This window comes from Mustelus asterias, chromosome 26 (genome assembly GCF_964213995.1).
Source record: "Mustelus asterias chromosome 26, sMusAst1.hap1.1, whole genome shotgun sequence".
Taxonomy (NCBI): domain Eukaryota; kingdom Metazoa; phylum Chordata; class Chondrichthyes; order Carcharhiniformes; family Triakidae; genus Mustelus; species Mustelus asterias.
Window position 1 is genome coordinate 39,086,759 of NC_135826.1, and position 22,119 is coordinate 39,108,877.

The following is a 22,119-nucleotide window of genomic DNA, read 5'->3' on the forward strand; positions in this document are numbered from 1 at the left end:
CGCACGCGTGGCCGAGGGTATATAAAGGAGCGGCCGGGCGGCGAGCGGCAGAGAGCGCGGCAGCAGCGGCCGGAGGGAGAGATACTGAGGCCGGAGCTGAGGCCGCGACAAGCCCGGGGCTCCCGTGTGAGCGCCGGCCCGGGATGGAAACGCCTTTCTACCATGACGACAGCCTGAGCTCGGCCCGCAGCATGAAGAAGACCCTGAGCCTGCCCGTGTCCGGCAGCGGCCTCAAGTCCCAGCGGGAGGCCGAGGCGGCGCTCAGCTCCCCGGACCTCAGCTTCCTCAAGCTGGCCTCGCCCGACCTGGAGCGCCTCATCATCCAGTCGAGCGGCCTGGTGACCACCAGCCCCGGCCCGGCGCCCGGCCTCTACTCGCGGCCCGTGACGGACGAGCAGAACTCGTTCGCGGAGGGATTTGTCAAAGCGCTGGAGGACCTCCACAAACAGAACCAGCTGAGCGGCCCGAGCCCGAGCGGGGGCCCGGGGCCGGCACCAACTCCAGGCCCAGGCCCCGCCGCCAGCCCCGGGCCCGCCGCCCTGCACCACTCCGAGCCGCCCATCTACACCAACCTCAGCACCTACAGCGGCCCGGGGGCCGAGGCGCCCGGGCCCCCGCTCAGCTACAGCCCCGAGGCCGGGCCGGCCTCCTACCCGCCGCTCGGGCAGCCGCTCTGCCCCCAGGCCCGGCTCCAGGCCCCCAAGGACGAGCCGCAGACCGTGCCCGACGTGTCGGGCCTGGGGGACAGCCCGCCGCTCTCCCCCATCGACATGGACACTCAGGAGCGGATCAAAGCCGAGAGGAAGCGGCTCCGGAACCGCATCGCCGCCTCCAAGTGCCGCAAGCGGAAGCTGGAGCGCATCTCCCGGCTGGAGGACAAGGTCAAGAGCCTCAAGTGTCAGAACTCGGAGCTGGCGTCCACCGCCAGCCTGCTGAGGGAGCAGGTCGCCCAGCTCAAGCAGAAGGTGCTGAGCCATGTCAACAGTGGCTGCCAACTGCTGCTCTCCCCCCAGGTACCGGCCTATTAGACCCTGTTGCATGGGCCCCAGTGCAGCACTGCACCATCCCCCCCCCCCCCCATCTCCCTGGGGCCCCAGTGCATCGCTGCATCACCCCAGGGACCCCAGTGCATCGCTGCATCACCCCAGGGACCCCAGTGCATCACTGCATCACCCCTGTGGCCCCAGTGCAGCGCTGCATCACCCCCAATCTGCGTGGGGCCCCAGTGCAGCACTGCATCACCACTGGGGCCCCAGTGCAGCACTGCATCACCACTGGGGCCCCAGTGCAGCGCTGCATCACCCCCAATCTGCGTGGGGCCCCAGTGCAGCACTGCATCACCCCTGGGGCCCCAGTGCAGGGCTGCATCACCCCCCCCATGTCCCTGGGGCCCCAGAGCAGCACTGCATCACCCCCGGGGCCCCAGTGCATCGCTGCATCACCCCCGGGGCCCCAGTGCATCGCTGCATCACCCCAGGGACCCCAGTGCATCGCTGCATCACCCCAGGGACCCCAGTGCATCGCTGCATCACCCCAGGGACCCCAGTGCATCGCTGCATCACCCCAGGGACCCCAGTGCATCACTGCATCACCCCTGTGGCCCCAGTGCAGCGCTGCATCACCCCCATCTCCCTGGGGCCCCAGTGCAGCGCAGCATCACCCCCAATCTGCGTGGGGCCCCAGTGCAGCACTGCATCACCCCTGGGGCCCCAGTGCAGCGCTGCATCACCCCCAATCTGCGTGGGGCCCCAGTGCAGCACTGCATCACCCCTGGGGCCCCAGTGCAGGGCTGCATCACCCCCCCCCCATATGTCCCTGGGGCCCCAGAACAGCACTGCATCACCCCCGGGCCCCAGTGCAGCGCTGCGTCACCCCCGGGGCCCCAGTGCAGCGCTGCGTCACCCCCTGGGGCCCCAGTGCAGCGTTGCGTCACCCCCCTGGGGCCCCAGTGCGGCGCTGCGTCACCCCCCTGGGGCCCCAGTGCGGCGCTGCGTCACCCCCCTGGGGCCCCAGTGCGGCGCTGTGTCACCCCCCTGGGGCCCCAGTGCGGCGCTGCGTCACCCCCCTGGGGCCCCAGTGCGGCGCTGCGTCACCCCCCTGGGGCCCCAGTGCGGCGCTGCGTCACCCCCCTGGGGCCCCAGTGCGGCGCTGCGTCACCCCCCTGGGGCCCCAGTGCGGCGCTGCGTCACCCCCCTGGGGCCCCAGTGCGGCGCTGCGTCACCCCCCCTGGGGCCCCAGTGCGGCGCTGCGTCACCCCCCCTGGGGCCCCAGTGCGGCGCTGCGTCACCCCCCCTGGGGCCCCAGTGCGGCGCTGCGTCCCCCCCCTGGGGCCCCAGTGCGGCGCTGCGTCACCCCCCCTGGGGCCCCAGTGCGGCGCTGCGTCACCCCCCCTGGGGCCCCAGTGCGGCGCTGCGTCACCCCCCCTGGGGCCCCAGTGCGGCGCTGCGTCACCCCCCCTGGGGCCCCAGTGCGGCGCTGCGTCACCCCCCCTGGGGCCCCAGTGCGGCGCTGCGTCACCCCCCCTGGGGCCCCAGTGCGGCGCTGCGTCACCCCCCCTGGGGCCCCAGTGCGGCGCTGCGTCACCCCCCCTGGGGCCCCAGTGCGGCGCTGCGTCACCCCCCCTGGGGCCCCAGTGCGGCGCTGCGTCACCCCCCCTGGGGCCCCAGTGCGGCGCTGCGTCACCCCCCTGGGGCCCCAGTGCGGCGCTGCGTCACCTTCCCCCAATCTCCCTGGAGCTCCAGTGCAACAATTCACCAACCCTGGGGCTCCAGTGGAGGACATCACTCTCGCCCCAATCTCCCTGGAGCTCCAATGCCCCACATCACGTTTCCCCAATCTCCTTGATGCAAACACATCACCCCCCACACCTCTTTCTCCCCCCCCCCCCCCCCTCCCCACTTCTTGGGACTCCAGTACGGGACATCACCCCTTCTGGGACATTACTCGATGGATGTTCGTGGACCTTTTGTTTCTGATCACCTCTCAGTCAGTGAGATTGCTCACAAACTTTGCTCCCTGAGGGGCCCAGGGAAGCTTGGATGTGACTACTTTTCTTTGACAGTAATTTGACTGCTTTCAGTTGACCAAAAACCAAATGGCTGCCAGTGTTGGGCGAACATTTGCTGCATGTTTGAGTCTGTGTCGACGTACGATAGGTGTTCCTGCTGTTTGTGGAAAAGCTGCATGGACTGAGACGTGGCCTTAAACCATCTACAAACTCCAAACAGTCGACTGCTCATTTTGTGCAGTGTTTGTGTTTCAATTCTGGTGCAAACTTTTTAAATAATTGTAAATAAGTGTCAATCTGTTACAACAATAGTGTTGGAATGTGTTTTTACTATTTGAAAGAAGCTCTATTTATATACAGTAATGGGAACATTCTGACTGGACTCTGGTTGCTATACATTCCAATATGTATTGCCACAATGTGAGATTTGAATAAAAGTATTTTATGTCTAATACAATTTACTTTGCATTTGTTATTGGCGAGGCCCACAGCTTCAATCAAGGTTTGGTGGGAGCAGAGGCTGGGTCTCGGCTGTGTATCGGTATATCCTGGTGGGGGGGGCTGCTGATAGTGGCTGTCCATGTGGAATAGCCTGTGTACCTTTTGCTCTGATCATTGCTATGATGAAACGTAACACTGCACAAATATCCACACGTGCCATCTGTGAAGAGTTTTGCCAGAAGAATGTTGTAGTTACTGTGCTGAATGACACAGGAGCTCATTCCCTTCAATGTCACTGTGTCAGTGCATCGCACTCTTACCTCCCAGGATGTTGTGCGTTTGAATCCAGATTAATGAAACGGTGCAACATTGGGCATGGTCATCTGCCTGTGTTGGGCTTTGAAAGAGCACAGAGATAGCACTAACTATTGGAGGCACTTGGGGAGTATTGATTATTGAGGGGCATTGACTTCTGGGGGCAAAGAACAGGACAACACAGGAACAGGCCCTTTGACCCACCAGGTCTGTGCCGACACATAACTCTTTAATATTATCTTGCCTCCACGTGGTCCATATCCCTCTATTCCCTGCCTATTCATGTATCTATCCAGATGCCTCTTGAACGTTGTTACAGAATCTGCTTCCATCACCTCCGGCAGCGCGTTCCAGGCATTCACCACCCTGTGTGTGAAAAACTTGCCCCTTACACCTCTCAAACTTTCCCCCCCTCACTTTCAACCTATTCCCTCGAGTAATTGACCCTTTGACCCTGGGAAAAAGACTCTGACTATCCACTCTATCCAAGCCTGTCTTGTAAACCTCTATCAGGTCCCCCCTCATCCTCCGACACTCCAATGAAAACAATCCAAGTTTGTTCAACGTTTCTTCATAGTCCATATCCTCCAAATCGGGCAAAATCCTGATAAATCCCTTCTGCAGCCTTTCCAATGCATCAACATCCTTCCGGTAGTGTGGCGACCAGAATTGTGCACAATACTCCAAATGCGGCCTCACCAAAGTCTTATACAACTGCAACATGATTTTCCAATTCCTATACTCAACACCCCGACCGATGAAGGCCAGCATGCTGTATGCCTTCTTGACCACCTTGTCCACCTGTGGATAGATCTGCATACCTAGATTCCTCTATGCTAATATTTTTAAGGGCTCTACCATTTATTGTAAACTTTCCTTCTGCAGTAGACCTTCCAAATCGCATCACCTCACATTTGTCCAAGTTAAATTCCATCTGCCATCTTTCAGCACAGGTCTCCAGCTGATTTATACCCTGCTGTATCCTCTGATAATCCTCCTCACTATCTGCTACTCCCCCAATTCTTGTACCATCGGCAAATTTACTAATCAGACCACCCACATTTTTCTCCAGATCATTTATACATATATATTACAAACAACAGAGGCCCAGCACTGATCCTTGTGGAACACCGCTTGTCATGATGTGGAGATGCCGGCGTTGGACTGGGGTAAACACAGTAAGAAGTTTAACAACACCAGGTTAAAGTCCAACAGGTTGATTTGGTAGCAAAAGCCACACAAGCTTTCGGAGCCCCAAGCCCCTTCTTCACCCCAGTCCAACGCCGGCATGTCCACATCATGACTACCATCGATACTGCAAACTGCCGGCTCCAAGTGGAGAGGATCTCCAAGAAGATCGCGCATATCGACACACCGCTTGTCACAGACCTTCAGTTAGAAAAGTACCCTTCCACTGCTGCTACTCTGCTTTCTTTGCTCAAGATGTGGAGATGCCGGCGTTGGACTGGGGTAAACACAGTAAGAAGTTTAACAACACCAGGTTAAAGTCCAACAGGTTTATTTGGTAGCAAATGCCACTAGCTTTTGGAGCGCTGCTCCTTCGTCAGATTTCCACTCCATCTGACGAAAGAGCAGCGCTCCGAAAGCTAGTGGCGTTTGCTACTAAATAAACCGTTCTTTGCTCAAGCCAGTTTTGTATCCATCTTACCAGCTCACCTTGGATCCCCTATGACTTCACCTTCTGTATCAGCCTGCCGTGAGGAACCTTATCAAAGGCTTTACTAAAGTCCGTGTATACAACATCCACTGCCCTGCCCTGGTCAATTTTTTTGTATGACGTCCCCTTCACAAAACCATGTTGCCTATCGCTAATAAGCCTATTCTCTTCCAGATGTGAGTACATCCTATCCCCAAGAATCTTCTCCAATAATTTCCCCACCACTGATGTAAGGCTCACAGGCCTGTCATTTCCTGGATTGTCTCTTCTGTCCTTCTTAAACAGAGGAACAATGTTAGCTCCTCTCCAATCCTCTGGTACCTTGCAGGTGGCTAAAGAGGATACAAAGATTTTGTCCAAGGCTTCAGCAATTTCTTCCCTCACAGTATTCTGGGAGACCCTATCTGACCCTGGGGACTTGTCCACCTCAATGGTTTTCAAAGCCTCCAATACCTCCTCTCTTTTTATCTCAACGTGTCCTAGAATGTCAACATCCTCCTTTCTGCACACACCATCCAACACATCCTTCTCCTTTGTGAATGTTGATGCAAAGTACTCGTTAAGGATCTCGCCCACCTCATCTGGCTCCACACACACATTTCCTCCACTGTCCTTGAGTGGACCTACCCTCTCCTTAGCTCCCCTCTTCCTCCTCATATACGCATAAAAAGCCTTGGGATTCTTAACCCTGTCGGCCAAGGACATTTCATGGCCTTTTAGCCTTCCCACGTCGCTATTTAAGCTTGATTTCTGGGGGCACGGAGGGAGTGTTGATCACTGGGGGTATTGAGGGAGTGTTGATTATCACAGGCACTGAGGGCACTCTTTGAAACATTACACCGAGGCCCAGGTGAACGTAAAAGGTTAATATTTATCTTGCGACACAACATCAGTAAAACAGGTAAGTTCACTTATCACATTGGCTATGGCACATTTTGGAAGGTTAAGGGGAATCTTTGAGGAGGTCTGCATCATCATTCAGTTATTTAAACGGCTATTGATGGTGCTATGGGGCAGGAGACACTTATTAAAGAGTGGTGTGGATGGGCAGATGATCTCAGCTGTGTAGTGGGTGATTCCCACTGGATCTGAGAACAGTGGCCACAATTCAGTAAGCTTTAAGGTACTGATGGATAAAGATAAGTGTAGTCCTCAAGTTAAGGTGCTAAATTGGGGGAAGGCTAATTACAACAATATTAGGCAGGAACTGAAGAATGTAGATTGGGGGCAGATGTTTGAGGGCAAATCAACGTCTGGCATGTGGGAGGCTTTCAAGTGTAAGTTGAAAGGGATTCAGGACCGGCACATTCCTGTCAGGATGAAGGATAAGTATGGCAAGTTTTGGGAACCTTGGATAACGAGAGATATTGTGAGCCTAGTCAAAGAGAAAAAGGAAGCATTTGTCAAGGCTAGGAGGCTGGGAACACACGAAGCGAGTGTGGAATACAAGGAAAGTAGAAAGAAATTTAAGCAAGGAGTAAGGGGGGCTAAAAGGGGTCATGAAAAAGCATTGGCCAGCAGGATTAAGGAAAATCCCAAGGCTTTTTACACATATATAAAGAGCAAGAGGGTAGCCAGGGAGAGGGTTGGCTCACTCAAGGACAGGGGAGGGAATCTATGCGTGGAGCCAGAGGAAATGGGCGAGGTATTAAATGGATACTTTGCATCAGTATCCACCAAAGAGAAGGACCTGGTGGATGATGAGTCTGGGAAAGGATGTGTAGATAGTTTGAGTCATGTTGAGATCAAAAAGGAGGAGGTTTTGGGGTTCTTGAGAAACATTAAGTTGACAAGTCCCCAGGGCCTGATGGGATATACCCCAGAATACTGAGAGAGGCAAGAGAGGAAATTGCTGGGACCTTGAGAGAAATCTTTGTATCCTCACTGGCTACAGGGGAGGTCATGATGTGGAGATGCCAGCATTGGACTGGGGTAAACACAGTAAGAGTTTTAACAACAGGTTAAAGTCCAACAGGTTTATTTGGTAGCAAATGGTAGCTTTCGGAGCGCTGCTCCTTCGTCAGATGGAGTGGAAATCTGCTCTCAAACGGCATACAGAGACACAAAATCAAGTTACAGAATACTGATTAGAATGCAAATCTCTACAGCCAACCAGGTCTTAAAGATACAGACAATGTGAGTGGAGGGAGCATTAAGCACAGGTTAAAGAGATCTGTATTGTCTCCAGACAGGACAGCCAGTGAGATTCTGCAAGTCCAGGAGGCAAGCTGTGGGGTTACTGATAATGTGACATGAACCCAACATCCCGGTTTAGGCCGTCCTCGTGTGCGGAACTTGGCTATCAGTTTCTGCTCAGTGACTCTGCGCTGTCGTGTGTCGTGAAGGCCGCCTTGGAGAACGCTTACCTGAAGATCAGAGGCTGAATGCCTGTGACCGCTGAAGTGCTCCCCAACAGGAAGAGAACAGGCTTGCCTGGTGATTGTCGAGCGGTGTTCATTCATCCGTTGTCGTAGCGTCTGCATGGTTTCCCCAACGTACCATGCCTCGGGACATCCTTTCCTGCAGCGTATCAGGTAGACAACGTTGGCCGAGTTGCAAGAGTAGGTACCGTGTACCTGGTAGACGGTGCTCTCACGCGAGATGATGGCATCCGTGTCGATGATCCGGCACGTCTTGCAGAGATTGCTGTGGCAGGGTTGTGTGGTATCGTGGTCACTGTTCTCCTGAAGGCTGGGTTGCTGCGGACAATGGTCTGTTTGAGGTTGTGCGGTTGTTTGAAGGCAAGAAGTGGGGGTGTGGGGATGGCCTTGGTGAGATGTTTGTCTTCATCGATGACATGTTGAAGGCTCCGGAGAAGATGTCGTAGCTTCTCCACTCCGGGGAAGTACTGGATGACGAAGGGTACTCTGTCCGCCGTGTCCCGTGTTTGTCTTCGGAGGAGGTCGGTGCGGTTTTTCACTTGAATGGACTTACCTTACATCAAGTTGATCTTTCTCTGCACCCTAGCTATGACTGTAACACTACATTCTGCACTCTCTCCTTTCCTTCTCTATGAACGGTATGTTTTGTATGTATAGCGCGCAAAAAACAATACTTTTCACTGCATACTGATACATGTGGCCATAATAAATCAAATTAAAATATTGCTGAGTCCAGTTAGATAGTGAGGATCTGCGAGTAGGTTCTGGGAATGACAGACTGTGCAAGGAGGGCTGGATGGACCATCCCTGAAAACCGAGTTGCAGCATGTCCCAAACCTGAATTCCATTGCTGAGCTTGTCTGTAAAGTTGCTGAGTTGTGTTTGACTTGTATGTGGGCTCCTGCTTTAGACGTTGGAGTTCATGCAGTGTCTGATTGTTGAGATTTGCAGCCTGGTTAACAGACAGACAGGCCATTAACCGGACATTGCTTCCTCAGACAAGACCAACCCCCTCCCAGCCGATGGGGATTAGTGCCCAATGGGAGGAGGTTATCACAGACTCTCACAACACATGGTAGCACCCACTCCCACTCGGGGGTCTCGCCCACTCGGGGGTCTCGCCCACTGGGTGTCAGCTCCAGTTCCCACTCGCTGGGAATGTCCGGAGCGGGGGGTCAACCCTGAACCTTCTTAGAAGTGGAAATACAATCACAAGGTCCCAGCTTGGCCGCAGTGCCTGAGTGAAGCTGTTTTTATGCCAGTGTTTGGCAGTTTGTGGAGTTGAATGTGTGGATGACACTGATTGGTTCACATTCTCTTTCTGGAATCTCATCTTTCTGATAGTTTCCAAAAATCCTTTCAATCACCTGCGTGATAAATGCAGTAATTAACTGCGTGAAAACAACCAGAATCATAAATAACTTGCATTTATATAGCCGCCTTAACATCAAAAACATCCCAAGGTCCTTTACAGGAATGTGAGCAAATGGAATTTGATTGTTATATTATACACAAATGGCGATGAACTGATTTTTATCTGAGGACCATCAGAGGATACAGCAGGATGTAGATCAGTTGGAGACTTGGGCGGAGAGAAGGCAGATGGAGTTTAATCTGGGGGGTGGGCAAAATCACTGTCACACTGCAGTCACACCCTAAGTAACAACGTGTCAGTTATTGCGAATATCTAATTCATGTTTATATCTGTGAGGTAACTTTTAGTTCTCAGAAGATTAAAGTTTTAACTGTAGAAAATGAGATAAATGCAACTAAAGCAGCTTGAAGTTTATTACAGTGAAAAGGTTGGGGCAGTGTTGACAGGAAGGTGTAACAACCTAAACAACAGGTGGGCTTACCCACAGGAGAGGCAGAGAAATTAGAGCTATACTGCTTGCTAAGCAATGCGGCCGAGAGATGTTTTGTTGTGGGAATAGAGCCAAAGGGATTGAAAAGCATTCAGTGAACCCTGAAAGGCTAGGTTGTCATGGGGACGGGGGGTTAAGAAGGTTCTCTGAGTGTTTTATAACAGGAGAAGAGGCTCCAGACCAGGCTGTTCCGGGCTCAGAGAAGCCCTGGGAGCTATTTATTGCGGTTGGGGCTCAGGAGACATTGTGTGGGTGCTGAGAGGGCAGCAGAAAGTGGCTGGTTCCATCCTGGAGTTAGGGCTCAGAAGAAGACCTGGGAACAATTGGTGCAGCTGGGAAACCGGAATTCAAAGAAACCCAGGGCAGTGCCAGCTCAGTTAAGCTAGTAACCTGCAAAAGAATTGGACCTGTGCTGGTAATTGGAGGCAGGGGAGCAGCTTTTGAATGCCATTCAGCACAGCCTCGAGACATTTGAACCATTGGAGGGTGAGCAGGACTTGAGGCAGTCCGATTGCAGATACTTCTGAGAGAAATCGGGGGTTAGATCTTTGAAAGTGAAGAATTGAAAACAGTGATAGGAGACATTCTAACCAGAAATAGTGACTCACACTGGTCACTGACACCTGGGTAGGATTCAGAGAAATCCATGGCTTCTGCCTTGGTCACAGTTGCTGTGTTGGGCCACAATTTGCCAATTAATTCAAATTTACTTCATGTTAAGAACAGAGAGATTGAGGGGTACATGTTCATAGCTCCTTGTCCACAGGTGGACAGAGTGGTGAAGAAGGCATTCGGCATGCTTGGTTTCATCGGTCAGAACATTGAATACAGGAGTTGGGACGTCTTGTTAAAGTTGTGCAAGGCCACACTTGGAATACTGTGTGCAATTCTGGTCACCCTATTATAGAAAGGATATTATTAAACGAGAAAGAGTGCAGAAAAGATTTACTAGGATGCTACCGGGACTTGATGGATTGAGTTATAAGGAGAGGCTGAATAGACTGGGACTTTTTTCTCTGGAGCGTAGGAGGCTGAGGGGTGACCTTATAGAGGTCTATAAAATAATGAGGGGCATAGACAAGGTAGATAGTCAATATCTTTTCCCAAAGGTAGGGGAGTCTAAAACTAGAGGGCATAGGTTTAAGGTGAGAGGGGAGAGATACAAAAGTGTGCAGAGGGGCAATTTTTTCACACAGTGGGTGGTGAGTGTCTGGAACAAGCTGCCAGAGGTAGTAGTAGAGGCGGGTACAATTTTGTCTTTGAAAAACCATCCAGACAGTTACATAGGTAAGATGGAGATAGAGGGATATGGGCCAAATGCAGGCATTGGGATTAGCTTAGGGGTTTCTAAAAAAAAAAGGGCGGGATGGACAAGATGGGTCGAAGGGCCTGTTTCCATGCTGTAAACCTCTATGAGTCTATAATTCTGAATGTTAGACTTTAAGACACATTTTGTAAATTGTTTACTTTGCTGATGTACTTAAAATGCTTGTTTTGTTCAATCAAAACTGGAATCTTGTGGTTTTATTGTCCTGGTAAACATTCAGAATTTCAACCATTGTCAACAAAGGGTTGTCTACAGGCCCCACACACACTGACCCTCGCTGGGGTACGGGTCCCACACACACTGACTCTCACTGGGGTACGGGCCCCACACACACTGACCCTCACTGGGGTACGGGTCCCACACACACTGACTCTCACTGGGGTACGGGTCCCACATACACTGACTCTCACTGGGGTACAGGTTCCACACACTGACTCTCACTGGGGTACGGGTCCCACACACACTGACTCTCACTGGGGCACGGGTTCCACACACACTGACTCTCACTGGGGTACGGGTTCCACACACACTGACTCTCACTGGGGTACAGGTTCCACACACACTGACTCTCACTGGGGTACAGGTTCCACACACACTGACTCTCACTGGGGTACAGGTTCCACACACACTGACTCTCACTGGGGTACAGGTTCCACACACACTGACTCTAACTGGGGTATGGCTCCCACACACACTGACTCTCACTGGGGTACGGATTCCACACACACTGACTCTCTCTGGGGTATGGGTTCCACACACTCTGACTCTCACTGGGGTACGGGTTCCACACACACTGACTCTCACTGGGGTAGGGATTCCACACACTTACTCTCACTGGGGTACGGGTTCCACACATACTGACTCTCACTGAGGTACGGGTTCCACACACACTGACTCTCACTGGGGTACGGGTTCCACACAAACTGACTCTCACTGGGGTACGGGTTCCACGCACACTGACTCTCACTGGGGTATGGGTCCCACACACACTGACTCTCACTGGGGTCTGGATTCCATACACTGACTCTCACTGGGGTATGGGTTCCACACACACTGACTCTCACTGGGGTACAGGTTCCACACACACTGACTCTCACTGGGGTATGGGTTCCACACACACTGACTCACTGGGTTACGGGTCCCACACATACTGACTCTCACTGGGGTCTGGGTTCCATACACTGACTCTCACTGGGGTACGGGTTCCACACACACTGACTCTCACTGGGGTATGGGTTCCACACACACTGACTCTCACTGGGGTACGGGTTCCACACACACTGACTCTCACTGGGATATTCTCGACCTGTTCCTGGCCTTATGTGTTTCTGAATGGAAGGCTGTGACTAGCGGTGTTCCACAGGATTCAGTTCTGGGACCTTTGTTGTTCATAGTATATATAAATGATTTGGAGGAAAATGTAGCTGGTCTGATTAGAAAGTTTGCAGACGACACAATAATTGGTGGAGTTGCGGATAGTGAAGAGGATTGTCAGAGGATACAGCAAGATATAGACCAGTTGGAGACTTGGGCAGAGAAATGGCAGATGGAGTTTAACCTGGACAAATGTGAGGAAATGCATTTTGGAAGGTCAATGCATGTAGGAATTACACAGTAAATGGTAGAATCCTTGGGAGTATTGACAGGCAGAGAGATCTAGGCGTACATGTCCACCGATCACTGAAAGTAGCAACGCAGGTGGATAAGGTAGTCAAGAAGGCATACGGCATGCTTGCCTTAATCAGTCGGGGCATTTGGTTTCAGATAAAGCTCGGCACAACATCATGGGCCGAAGGGCCTGTTCTGTGCTCAACTGTTCTATTGAGTATAAAAATTGGCAGGTCATGCTGCAGCTTAGTTAGGCCGCTCTTGGAATATTGTGTTCAATTCTGGTCGCCACACTACCAGAGGATGTGGAGGCTTTGGAGAGGGTACAGAAAAGATTTACCAGGATGTTGCCTGGTATGGAGGGCATTAGCTATGAGGAGAGGTTGGAGAAACTTGGGTTGTTCTCACTGGAACGACGGAGGTTGAGGGGAGATCTGATAGAAGTCTACAAGATTATGAGAGGCATGGACAGAGTGGATAGTCAGAAGCTTTTTCCCAGGGTGGAAGAGTCAATTACTAGGGGGCACAGGTTTAAGGTGCGAGGGGCAAGGTTTAAAGGAGATGTACGAGGCAAGTATTTTACACAGAGGGTGGTGAATGTCTGGAACACGCTGCCCGGGGAGGTGGTGGGAGCGGGTACGATAGCGGCATTTAAGGGCAGATTGACATGAATAGGATGGGAATGGAAGGATACAGACTCTAAGTGCAAACGGTTTTAGTTTAGGCAGGCATTGTGATCGAGGCAGGCTTGGTGGGCCGAAGGGCCTGTTCCTGTGCTGGACTGTTCTTTATTCAGCTTTCTTGGCTCCTCCTTTGCGGAATTCCATTCTGTCCTAAATCTTTAACACTTTTTCTCAGTTTGTTTCTCCTCTATTCAATCCCTTCCTCCTTTTATTGCTTTTTCCGTACATCCTGTAAAGTCTTGTGTGCATGGCTGTGCTGATTGCTGGCTCACACTGCCTCCCAGTGGCCAATGTTATTTTTGCCGATTGTTCGCCTTTCTGGATTATTTGTTTGTTGTTTTCTTTCCCTCCTCTTTCCTTCCTCTGTTCCTACCTGTCGATCTCTTCCTCTCTTCATCCCTCCTCTCTCTCGCCACATCCTCTTCATGGATTTGATTTACTCTTTTCTTTTCCGCTTTCTTGGGACAGGAAACTGCAACTGAAGGAAACATCTGCGTTCCGTGTCTCACGTTCTCCAGATGTGGGCAGCAGCATCCGCGCTGTTCTTTCCTCTAGAGCTTTTCACGTTGGTTGCTGGTTCGAAATCCTGTTCAGTTCTCAGGTTCAGATGTTTTCTTTGAATTTCTGCCCCCCCCCCCAGAGTGAGAACATTCCCTTTGCATTTACCCTGGTCTTCCAGAAGTTTTTGATGAACTCCTCGATGAAGGGGCTGGATAAATATCCCGATCGGAACGGCAGGGAAAGTTCATGCTTGATGAGGTCATTGACTCCCTCTGACATCACTGAGGGAACATTATTGATGACATCATGTGAGCTATTTATGATGTCAGCACAATTAGCAATCCAAGCAGCCAATCAGGACAGCAGCTGACTGCGAGTGTAGAATGGCCTTCAGTTGCTTTTGAAATCAGTGGCAGACTGGCCTCTGACAGGAGCCTGTGGGTGAGTGACTCTCCACACCTCACACAGGAGGAAGGGCAGACTGGAATTCACAAAGAGCAACTCGAGACAAAATTAATCAACCAACTCCAGACACCACACTTTGAGAGGATGTCGAGGCCTTGGAGAGGGTGCAGAGAAGATTTATTAGAACGGAACCAGGGGGCAAGGGGCTCCATGTTCTGAAGAGAGTGGAGAAACTGGGGATTGTTCTCCTTAGGACAGAGAAGGTTAAAGGGCAGATTCAACAGAGGTGATCAAATTCATGAGGGATTTTGAGAGGGTAAATGAAGGGAAGTTGTTTGTCGTGGAGCGAGGGTCGGTGAGCAGAGGGACACAGATTTAAAGCGATTGACAAAAGGGAGGGAGGTGGTAATTTTTTTAACACAGTGAGTTGCTGTGATCTGGAAGGCGCTGCCTCAAAGGGCAGTGGAAGCAGATTCAACAGAAACTTTCAAAAGGGAATTGGATAAATACTTGAAAAGGAGTAATTTGCAGGAGTATGTGGGAAAGAACCGGGGGAGTGGGAATAATTGGACAGATCTTTCAAAGAACTGGCACAGGTACAATGGGCTGAATGGCCTCCTTCTCTCCTGCATCATCCTGTGGTTTTATAACCTAGTAAGAAGTCTCACAACACCAGGTTAAAGTCCAACAGGTTTATTTGGTAGCAAATACCATAAGCTTTCGGAGCGCTGCTCCTTCGTCAGATGGAGTGGAAATCTGCTCTCAAACAGGGCATACAGAGACACAAAATCAAGTTACAGAATACTGATTAGAATGCGAATCCCTACAGCCAACCGGGTCTTAAAGGTACAGACAATGTGGGTGGAGGGAGCATTTTAAACACAGGTTTATAACCTGACAGTGAGGGAACATTTTTCTAAAAATAACCATCATATCAATCAGGTTTGACATCAAGTTCAACAAGGAAAAGAATCCCACAAAATAAGACTTAAAATATAAGAAAGGGAGATTTTGAAGGAATGAGAATCATAGAATCGTAGAATCCCTACAGTGCAGAAGGAGGCCATTTGGCCCATCGAGCCTGCACCGACAATGACCCCCCCCCCCCCCCCGCCCCCGCCCCCCAACCCTGCCGAGGCCCTATCCCTGTAACCCCATATATTGACCCTGCTAATCCCCCTGATGGACAATTTAGCATGGCCAATCCACCTAACACGCACATCTTTGGAGAAGTTAAGCTAGGCTGAGCAGAGTGAACCCACGGGCAGGTATTCAAAGAGGCATCTGGTAGAATGAAGATCAATATACATCCTATTGAATCGAAGTTCCACAAAGCACTGGCCAAGGGTGTGGGGTCAGGCTCAATGTAAAGCTAAAGAAGACACTTCCAGAAATGCCCAAAATATTAATCCAAGGGACTGGGAAAAACATAAAACCCAACAGATGAAAACCAAGAAAATATTAAACCTTCAGAAAAGGAAATACAAGCTAAAACGTGTGAGGGATATAGTCGTGAATGTAAAAGTTTTTATTCATTTTTGACAGGAGAGAAAGACATACCGAGAGCAGATACTGAAATCGACAAGATAATGTTAGATTTATTAGCAAGAACTTTATATTTGTTTTCACAGTAGAGGAAAGGGATAAGATAGCAGTGATAGGAGGAAAACTAAAAATAAATCAAGCAAACGACCTATTGGCCGGAACTCTGCCACCTCACCCCCCACGGAATCAGCGCGGGCGAGGGTCCGGCAACGGAAATCTCCGTTGACCTCGGGTGGGAATTTCTGGTCTCGCCCGAGCGAGACTGTAAAACCCCACCCATTGTATTTAATATTATTAGCAAAATGGTACTGGGGAAAATAACGGGACTTATGACAGATAAATCTCCAGGACCTAACGATTCAATCCAGCTCCACCCTGTGTATTAAAAAACGATAAAATTGTGGGTTTTAATTTTAATGTCAAAGCTTATGATTTGGAAATTGTGCCATTAGATTGGAAACTTGCTAATGTCAGTTGGTTATTGGCTGAGAGTGGGGTAGCCTTCGGCATGTCTGATAAGGGGAAGCTATTAAAACCTGACATTAGGGACAGAATGACTGAGAGAACCTTCATGGTTTTGTTGAAGCTAAGTCTTGTCTGTCGAATCCAGTTAAATTCTTTGAGGACGTTATTCATCGAGTGGGTAATGATGTGTATGAAGACATCCAGAAGAATTTGAAAAGGTTCAATAGAATATTGGTAAATTTGAGAGTGTACAGAATTTGCGGTAATCTTTATATTTGGGTTGGGAATTGGTTGAAAGGTTGGAAACAGGGAGTGAGGTCATGGAGTCGAGACAAGTCAGTGGATCTGAGATCAGCCATGGTCGCACTGAGTGCTGGAGGAGGCAGTAGGGCTGAATGACCTCCTGTTGGACTGTCAATGGGCTGTTGGAATATTATGGGCTGTTACTGACATTAGGCTTACTGGATTCATAGAATCATAGAAACCCTACAGTGCAGAAAGAGGCCATTTGGCCCATCGAGTCTGCACCGACCACAATCCCACCCAGGCCCTACCCCCATATCCCTACATATTTACCCCCTAATCCCTCTAACCTACGCATCTCAGGATACTAAGGGGCAATTTAGCATGGCCAATCAACCTAACCCGCACATCTTTGGACTGTGGGAGGAAACCGGAGCACCCGGAGGAAACCCACGCAGACACGGGGAGAATGTGCAAACTCCACACAGACAGTGACCCAAGCCGGGAATCGAACCCAGGTCTCTGACGCTGTGAAGCAGCAGTGCTAACCACTGTGCTACCGGGCCGCCCTGGACTGTAATTACTGTGTTTTTATTTTGAGTACGGTCAACATCTTAAATACATCCTCTTTATCTACTGAAGTGGCACGGTAGCACAGTGGTTAGCACTGCTGCTTCACAGCTCCAGGGTCCCGGGTTCGATTCCTGGCTTGGGTCATTGTCTGTGTGGAGTTTGCACATTCTCTTCGTGTCTGCGTGGGTTTCCTCCGGGTGCTCCGGTTTCCTCCCACAGTCCAAAGATGTGCGGGTTAGGTTGATTGGCCATGCTAAAAATTGCCCCTTAGTCTCCTGAGATGCGTAGGTTAGAGGGATTAGTGGGTAAAATATGTAGGGATATGGGGGTGGGATTGTGGTCGGTGCAGACTCGATGGGCCGAATGGCCTCTTTCTGTACTGTAGGATTTCTATGACTTCTACTTATATCCCATTGCATTGTTCTACTGCCTCCTCCTTTACCTTGGCACCATCCTCATCGTTAGTCTTCGTTTAGAACCTCACCCATGTACTGTACCTCCACAAGGACACCTTCTTCCCACACTCCGCACCCTTCTCCCCCACATCTGTTCCACTCTTCCTTTGGCATCTCTTTTACTATTGGTGTTATTTGTAAAAGACCATTTTTTGTTCATCATCCATCTATTCTCGCTCTCTCGCTCTTTGTGTTCTTATTCTTTTGCAGTTTCTGTTTGTTTTGTAACTTTAATTCGTTCCTGAATGACAAACCCGGCATTTATCAGAAGCCAAAAGTGAAATTCCGCAAATATTGGAAATTTGAAATAAAAATAGAAAATGCTGGAAATACTCAGCAGATCAGGGAGCGGCTGCAGAGAGAGAAGCTGAGTTAACCTTTCAGATCAATGACCTTTCGGCAAAAATGGGAAAAGCCAGGACCTGAAACAAGGGAGGAGGAATTCTCCCCTCAAAAAAATTCCGGGGATTTGCATTGAGTCGGAGTTAAAGTGTTAAAAATCTGAATCCTGATTCCAGCGGTTCCGTTTTTGACAAATTAAATATTATAATGAGATAGTACTCTGATTACTAAACCATTATTTAATATTTAAATATTGTAACTCGGTGATATGCTGAATATTTATCCACTATTTAATATTTAAATATTATAATGAAGCAGTATGCTGAATATTTATCTGTTTTCAATATTTAAATATTATAATGAGACGATATAAGACCATTAGACTTAGGAGCAGAAATAGGCCATTCGGCCCATTGAGTCTGCTCTGCCATTCAATGAGATCATGACTGATCTGATGTGATAATCCTCAGTTCCACTTTCCCACCTTATCCCCATAACTCTCGATTCCCTTACTGATTAAAAATCTGTCTGTCTCAGCTTTGAACATACTTAGCACCCAACCTCTACAGCCCTCAGTGGGAAAGAATTCCACAGATTTTCCTCTCTGAGAGAAGAAATTTCTCCTCATCTCTGTTTTAAATGGACCTTGTCTCACTCTGAGATGATGCCCTCTGGTCCTCGACTCTCCAACAAGGGGAAACAATCTCTCAGCATCGACCCTGTCAATCCCCCTGAGAATCCGATATGTCTCAATAAGGTCGCCTCTCATTCTGCTAAACTCCAATGAGTACAGGCCCAACCTCCTCAACCTCTCCTCGTAAGAAAATCCCTACATACCCAGGATCAACCCAGTGAACCTCCTCTGGGCTGCCTCAAATGCCAGTATATCTTTCCTTAGATAAGGAGACCAAAACTGCTCACAGTATTCCAGGTGTGGTCTAACTGGTGCCTTGTATAATTTTAGCAAGACTTCCCTATTTTATACTCCATTCCCTTTGAAATAAAGGCCAACATTCCATTTGCCTCCCTATTACCTGATGAACTTCCATGCTGGCTTTTTGTGATTTATGCACGAGGCCCCCAGCTCCCCCCGTGCTGCAGCTTTCTGCAGTCTTTCCCCATTTAAATAACATTCAGCTCCTTTATTCTTCCCATCAGACTGCTTATTTTCCTACGTTATATTCCATCTGCCAAGTTTTTGCCCACTCATCTAACCTGTCTATATCCTCTGTAGACTCTCTGGGTGGAATTTTCCCGCCCTGCCCATCATGGGAATCGTAATGTGCCTACCATGAAAAGAGGATTGGAGAATAGCCAATGTTGTTCCTTTGTTTAAGAAGGGTAGCAAGAATAATCCAGGTAATTACAGGCCGGTGAGCCTTACATCAGTGATAGGGAAATTATTGGAGAGGATTCTTCAAGACAGGATTTATTCCCACTTGGAAATAAGTGGACATATTAGTGAGAGGCAACATGGTTTTGTGAAGGGGAGGTCGTGTCTCTCAAACTTGATCGAGTTTTTCGAGGAAGTGACGCAGATGATTGATGAGGGTAGGGCACTGGATGTTGTCTACATGGACTTCAGTAAGGCCTTTGACAAGGTCTCTCATGGCAGACTGGTGCAGAAGGTGAAGTTGCATGGGATCAGAGGTGAGCTGGCACGGTGGATACAAAACTGGCTCGGTCAAAGAAGACAGAGGGTAGCAGTGGAAGGGTGTGATTGTGAATGGAGGGCTGTGACGAGTGGCATTCCTCAGGGATCAGTGCTGGGACCTTTGCTGGTTGTAATATATATAAATGATTTGGAGGAAAATGTAACTGGATTGATTAGTAAGTTTGCGGACGACACAAAAGTTGGTGGATTTGCAGATAGCGATGAGGACCATCAGAGGATACAGCAGGATATTGATCAGTTGGAGACTTGGACGGAGAGATGGCAGATGGAGTTTAATCCAGACAAATGTGAGGTAATGCATTTTGGAAGGTCTAATACAGATAGGAAATATATAGTAAATGGCAGAATCCTTAAGAGTATTGATAGGCAAAGAGATCTGGGTGTACAGGTACACAGGTCACTGAAAGTGGCAATGCAGGTAGAGAAGGTAGTCAAGAAGGCATACGACATGCTTGCCTTCATCGGCCAGGGTACTGAGTTTAAAAATTGGCAAGTCATGTTGCAGCTTTATAGAACCTTAGTTAGGCTGCACTTGGAACATAGTGTTCAATTCTGGTTGCCACACTACCAGAAGGATGTGGGGGTTTTGGAGAGGATACAGAAAAGATTTACCAGGATGTTGCCTGGTATGGAGGGCATTAGCTATGAGGAGAGGTTGGAGAAACTTGGTTTGTTCTCACTGGAGCGACAGAGGTTGAGGGGAGACCTGATAGAAGTCTACAAGATTATGAGAGGCATGGACAGAGTGGATAGTCAGAAGCTTTTTCCTAGGGTGGAAGAGTCAATTACTAGGGGGCACAGGTTTAAGGTGCGAGAGGCAAGGTTTAAAGGAGATGTACGAGGCAGATTTTTTACACGGAGGGTGGTGGGTGCCTGGAACACATTGCCGGGGGAGGTAGTGGAAGCGGATACAGTCATGACTTTTAAGGGGCATCTTGACAAGGACATGAATGAGATGGGAATATAGGGATATGGTCCCCGGAAGGGTAGGGGGTTTTAGTTCAGTCGGGCAGCGTGGTCGGTGCAGGCTTGGAGGGCCGAAGGGCCTGTTCCTGTGCTGTAATTTTCTTTGTTCTTTTCTTTGTATCCGCTTCCACTACCTCCCCCGGCAACCAGTTCCAGGCACCCACCACCCTCTGTGTAAAAAACTTGCCTCGTACATCTCCTTTAAACCTTGCCCCTCGCACCTTAAACCTACGGTCATTGAACTTATCGATTCCATGGAGCTACCCAGTCAGTCCCACTCCCTCACTCTCTCCCTGGAGCTGTGCAAGTTTATCTCACTCACATACCCATTCAACTTTCTTTTAAAATCATTCATTACCTCAGTTTCCACGATCATTGTGGACAGTGAGTTCAGGTCGTTACCACTCACTGTGTGAAAAACATTCTTCCTCACACCCCCAATATCTCCTGTGTGAGAGAGAGTGTGTGTGAGTGTGTGTATGAGTGTGTGTGTGTGTGTGCGCGAGAGGTAGGGAGTGTGAGAAAGTGTGTTGGAGAGTTGTGACAGAGTGTATGAGTGTGAGAATGCGTGTGTTAGAAAATGTGAGAGAGTGTGAGAGAGAGTGAGAGTGTGAGAGAGTGTGAGAGAGTGTGAGAGAGTGTGAGAGAGTGTGAGAGAGTGTGTGAGAGTGTGTGAGAGTGTGAGAGAGTGTGAGAGAGTGTGAGAGAGAGAGAGTGTGAGTGAGAGTGTGAGAGAGTGTGTGTGAGCGAGAATGTAGGGGGAATTTTCCTGTCCCATCCGCACCGGGAATTGTAGTGGGTGGGGGGCAGACCGGGGAGAAGTGTGTGAGAGTGAGAGTGTGTGTGTGTGAGAGATTGTGAGAGTGTGTGTGAGAATGAAATTGTGGGCGGAATTTAACCGACATGTCCGCCTGAGGCCAACGGAGAATGCTGTTCTCCGAGCCTCGCCCAGCCCCGGTATCGGGGCGGGTGTGCCGGTAAAATTCCAGCCTGTGAGTGTGACAGAGGTAGTGAGTGTGTGAGGGAGTGTCTGAATGTGTGTGAGAGTGTGTCTGAGTGTTTGTATATGAGCGCGTGCGTGTGTGTGTGCGTGTGTGTGTGTGCATGTGTGTGTGAATGTGAGAGGTAGTGTGGGCAATCTTACCAATAAAATTCTTACCAATAAAACGGGTGAAATTTTGCATTTTTTGGGTGACTTAAAAATCGAATCTTACCTGACATATTCAAAAAAATGAGGCAAAACTTGGTTTCCGCCAGCAGGGGGAGTGGGCAGGACCTAGCTCACCCAAAAGTCAGCTGATAGCAGAAGAGGATGCCATTGCGCATGTGTAGAGTTCTGTGCCCTATGAGCACAGAGATCAGTTGCTGCCACCCCCCAGCGATAGCCAGCCTTCGCGGCCTTCACCGATCACACCCCCCATGGCCAATCGCTGCCCACTCCCATCCCATCCCACCCCCCCGACCCCACCCACCCAGCCGGGGCTATTTACCATAGAATTTAAACATTACAATCAGCCTCCCTTGCTTTTCGGGTGCGAGGCTGATCGTGCCGGATATCCCGTGTCAGTAAGATTGTGAGAGTTGAGAAATCGGGAGCAAACTTGATTACTTGGCTCTCTCGCAATCTAACCGGCTCACCCTGCC

General features: G+C 50.0%; 3 protein-coding genes across 7 annotated transcripts in view; all 3 read left to right on the plus strand.

Annotated features, from left to right (window-relative positions):
• The window catches only part of LOC144479602 (uncharacterized), a 62,529-nt gene that overhangs the window by 36,401 nt on the left and 4,009 nt on the right, over positions 1-22,119 (plus strand). The window contains exon 1 of one of the 5 annotated variants that reach the window (XM_078198507.1): positions 13,775-13,906. The exons of the other annotated variants lie outside the window; for them this stretch is intronic. The gene's annotated coding sequence lies outside the window, so the exon portion shown is untranslated. Of the gene's footprint in view, positions 1-13,774; positions 13,907-22,119 lie in introns of those variants that run through there. 5 annotated transcript variants of the gene reach the window in all.
• On the plus strand, positions 63-1,236 carry LOC144479599 (transcription factor JunD-like). Its single transcript, XM_078198499.1, has 2 exons — positions 63-1,043; positions 1,152-1,236. Exon 1 carries the CDS (start codon positions 144-146, stop codon positions 1,026-1,028), a length of 885 nt encoding a protein of 294 aa, XP_078054625.1. The 5' UTR covers positions 63-143; the 3' UTR covers positions 1,029-1,043; positions 1,152-1,236.
• Positions 168-3,192, plus strand: LOC144479705 (uncharacterized). The gene is made up of 3 exons (XM_078198735.1): positions 168-1,651; positions 1,691-2,825; positions 3,080-3,192. Exons 1-3 carry the CDS (start codon positions 1,379-1,381, stop codon positions 3,190-3,192), a joined length of 1,521 nt encoding a protein of 506 aa, XP_078054861.1. The 5' UTR covers positions 168-1,378.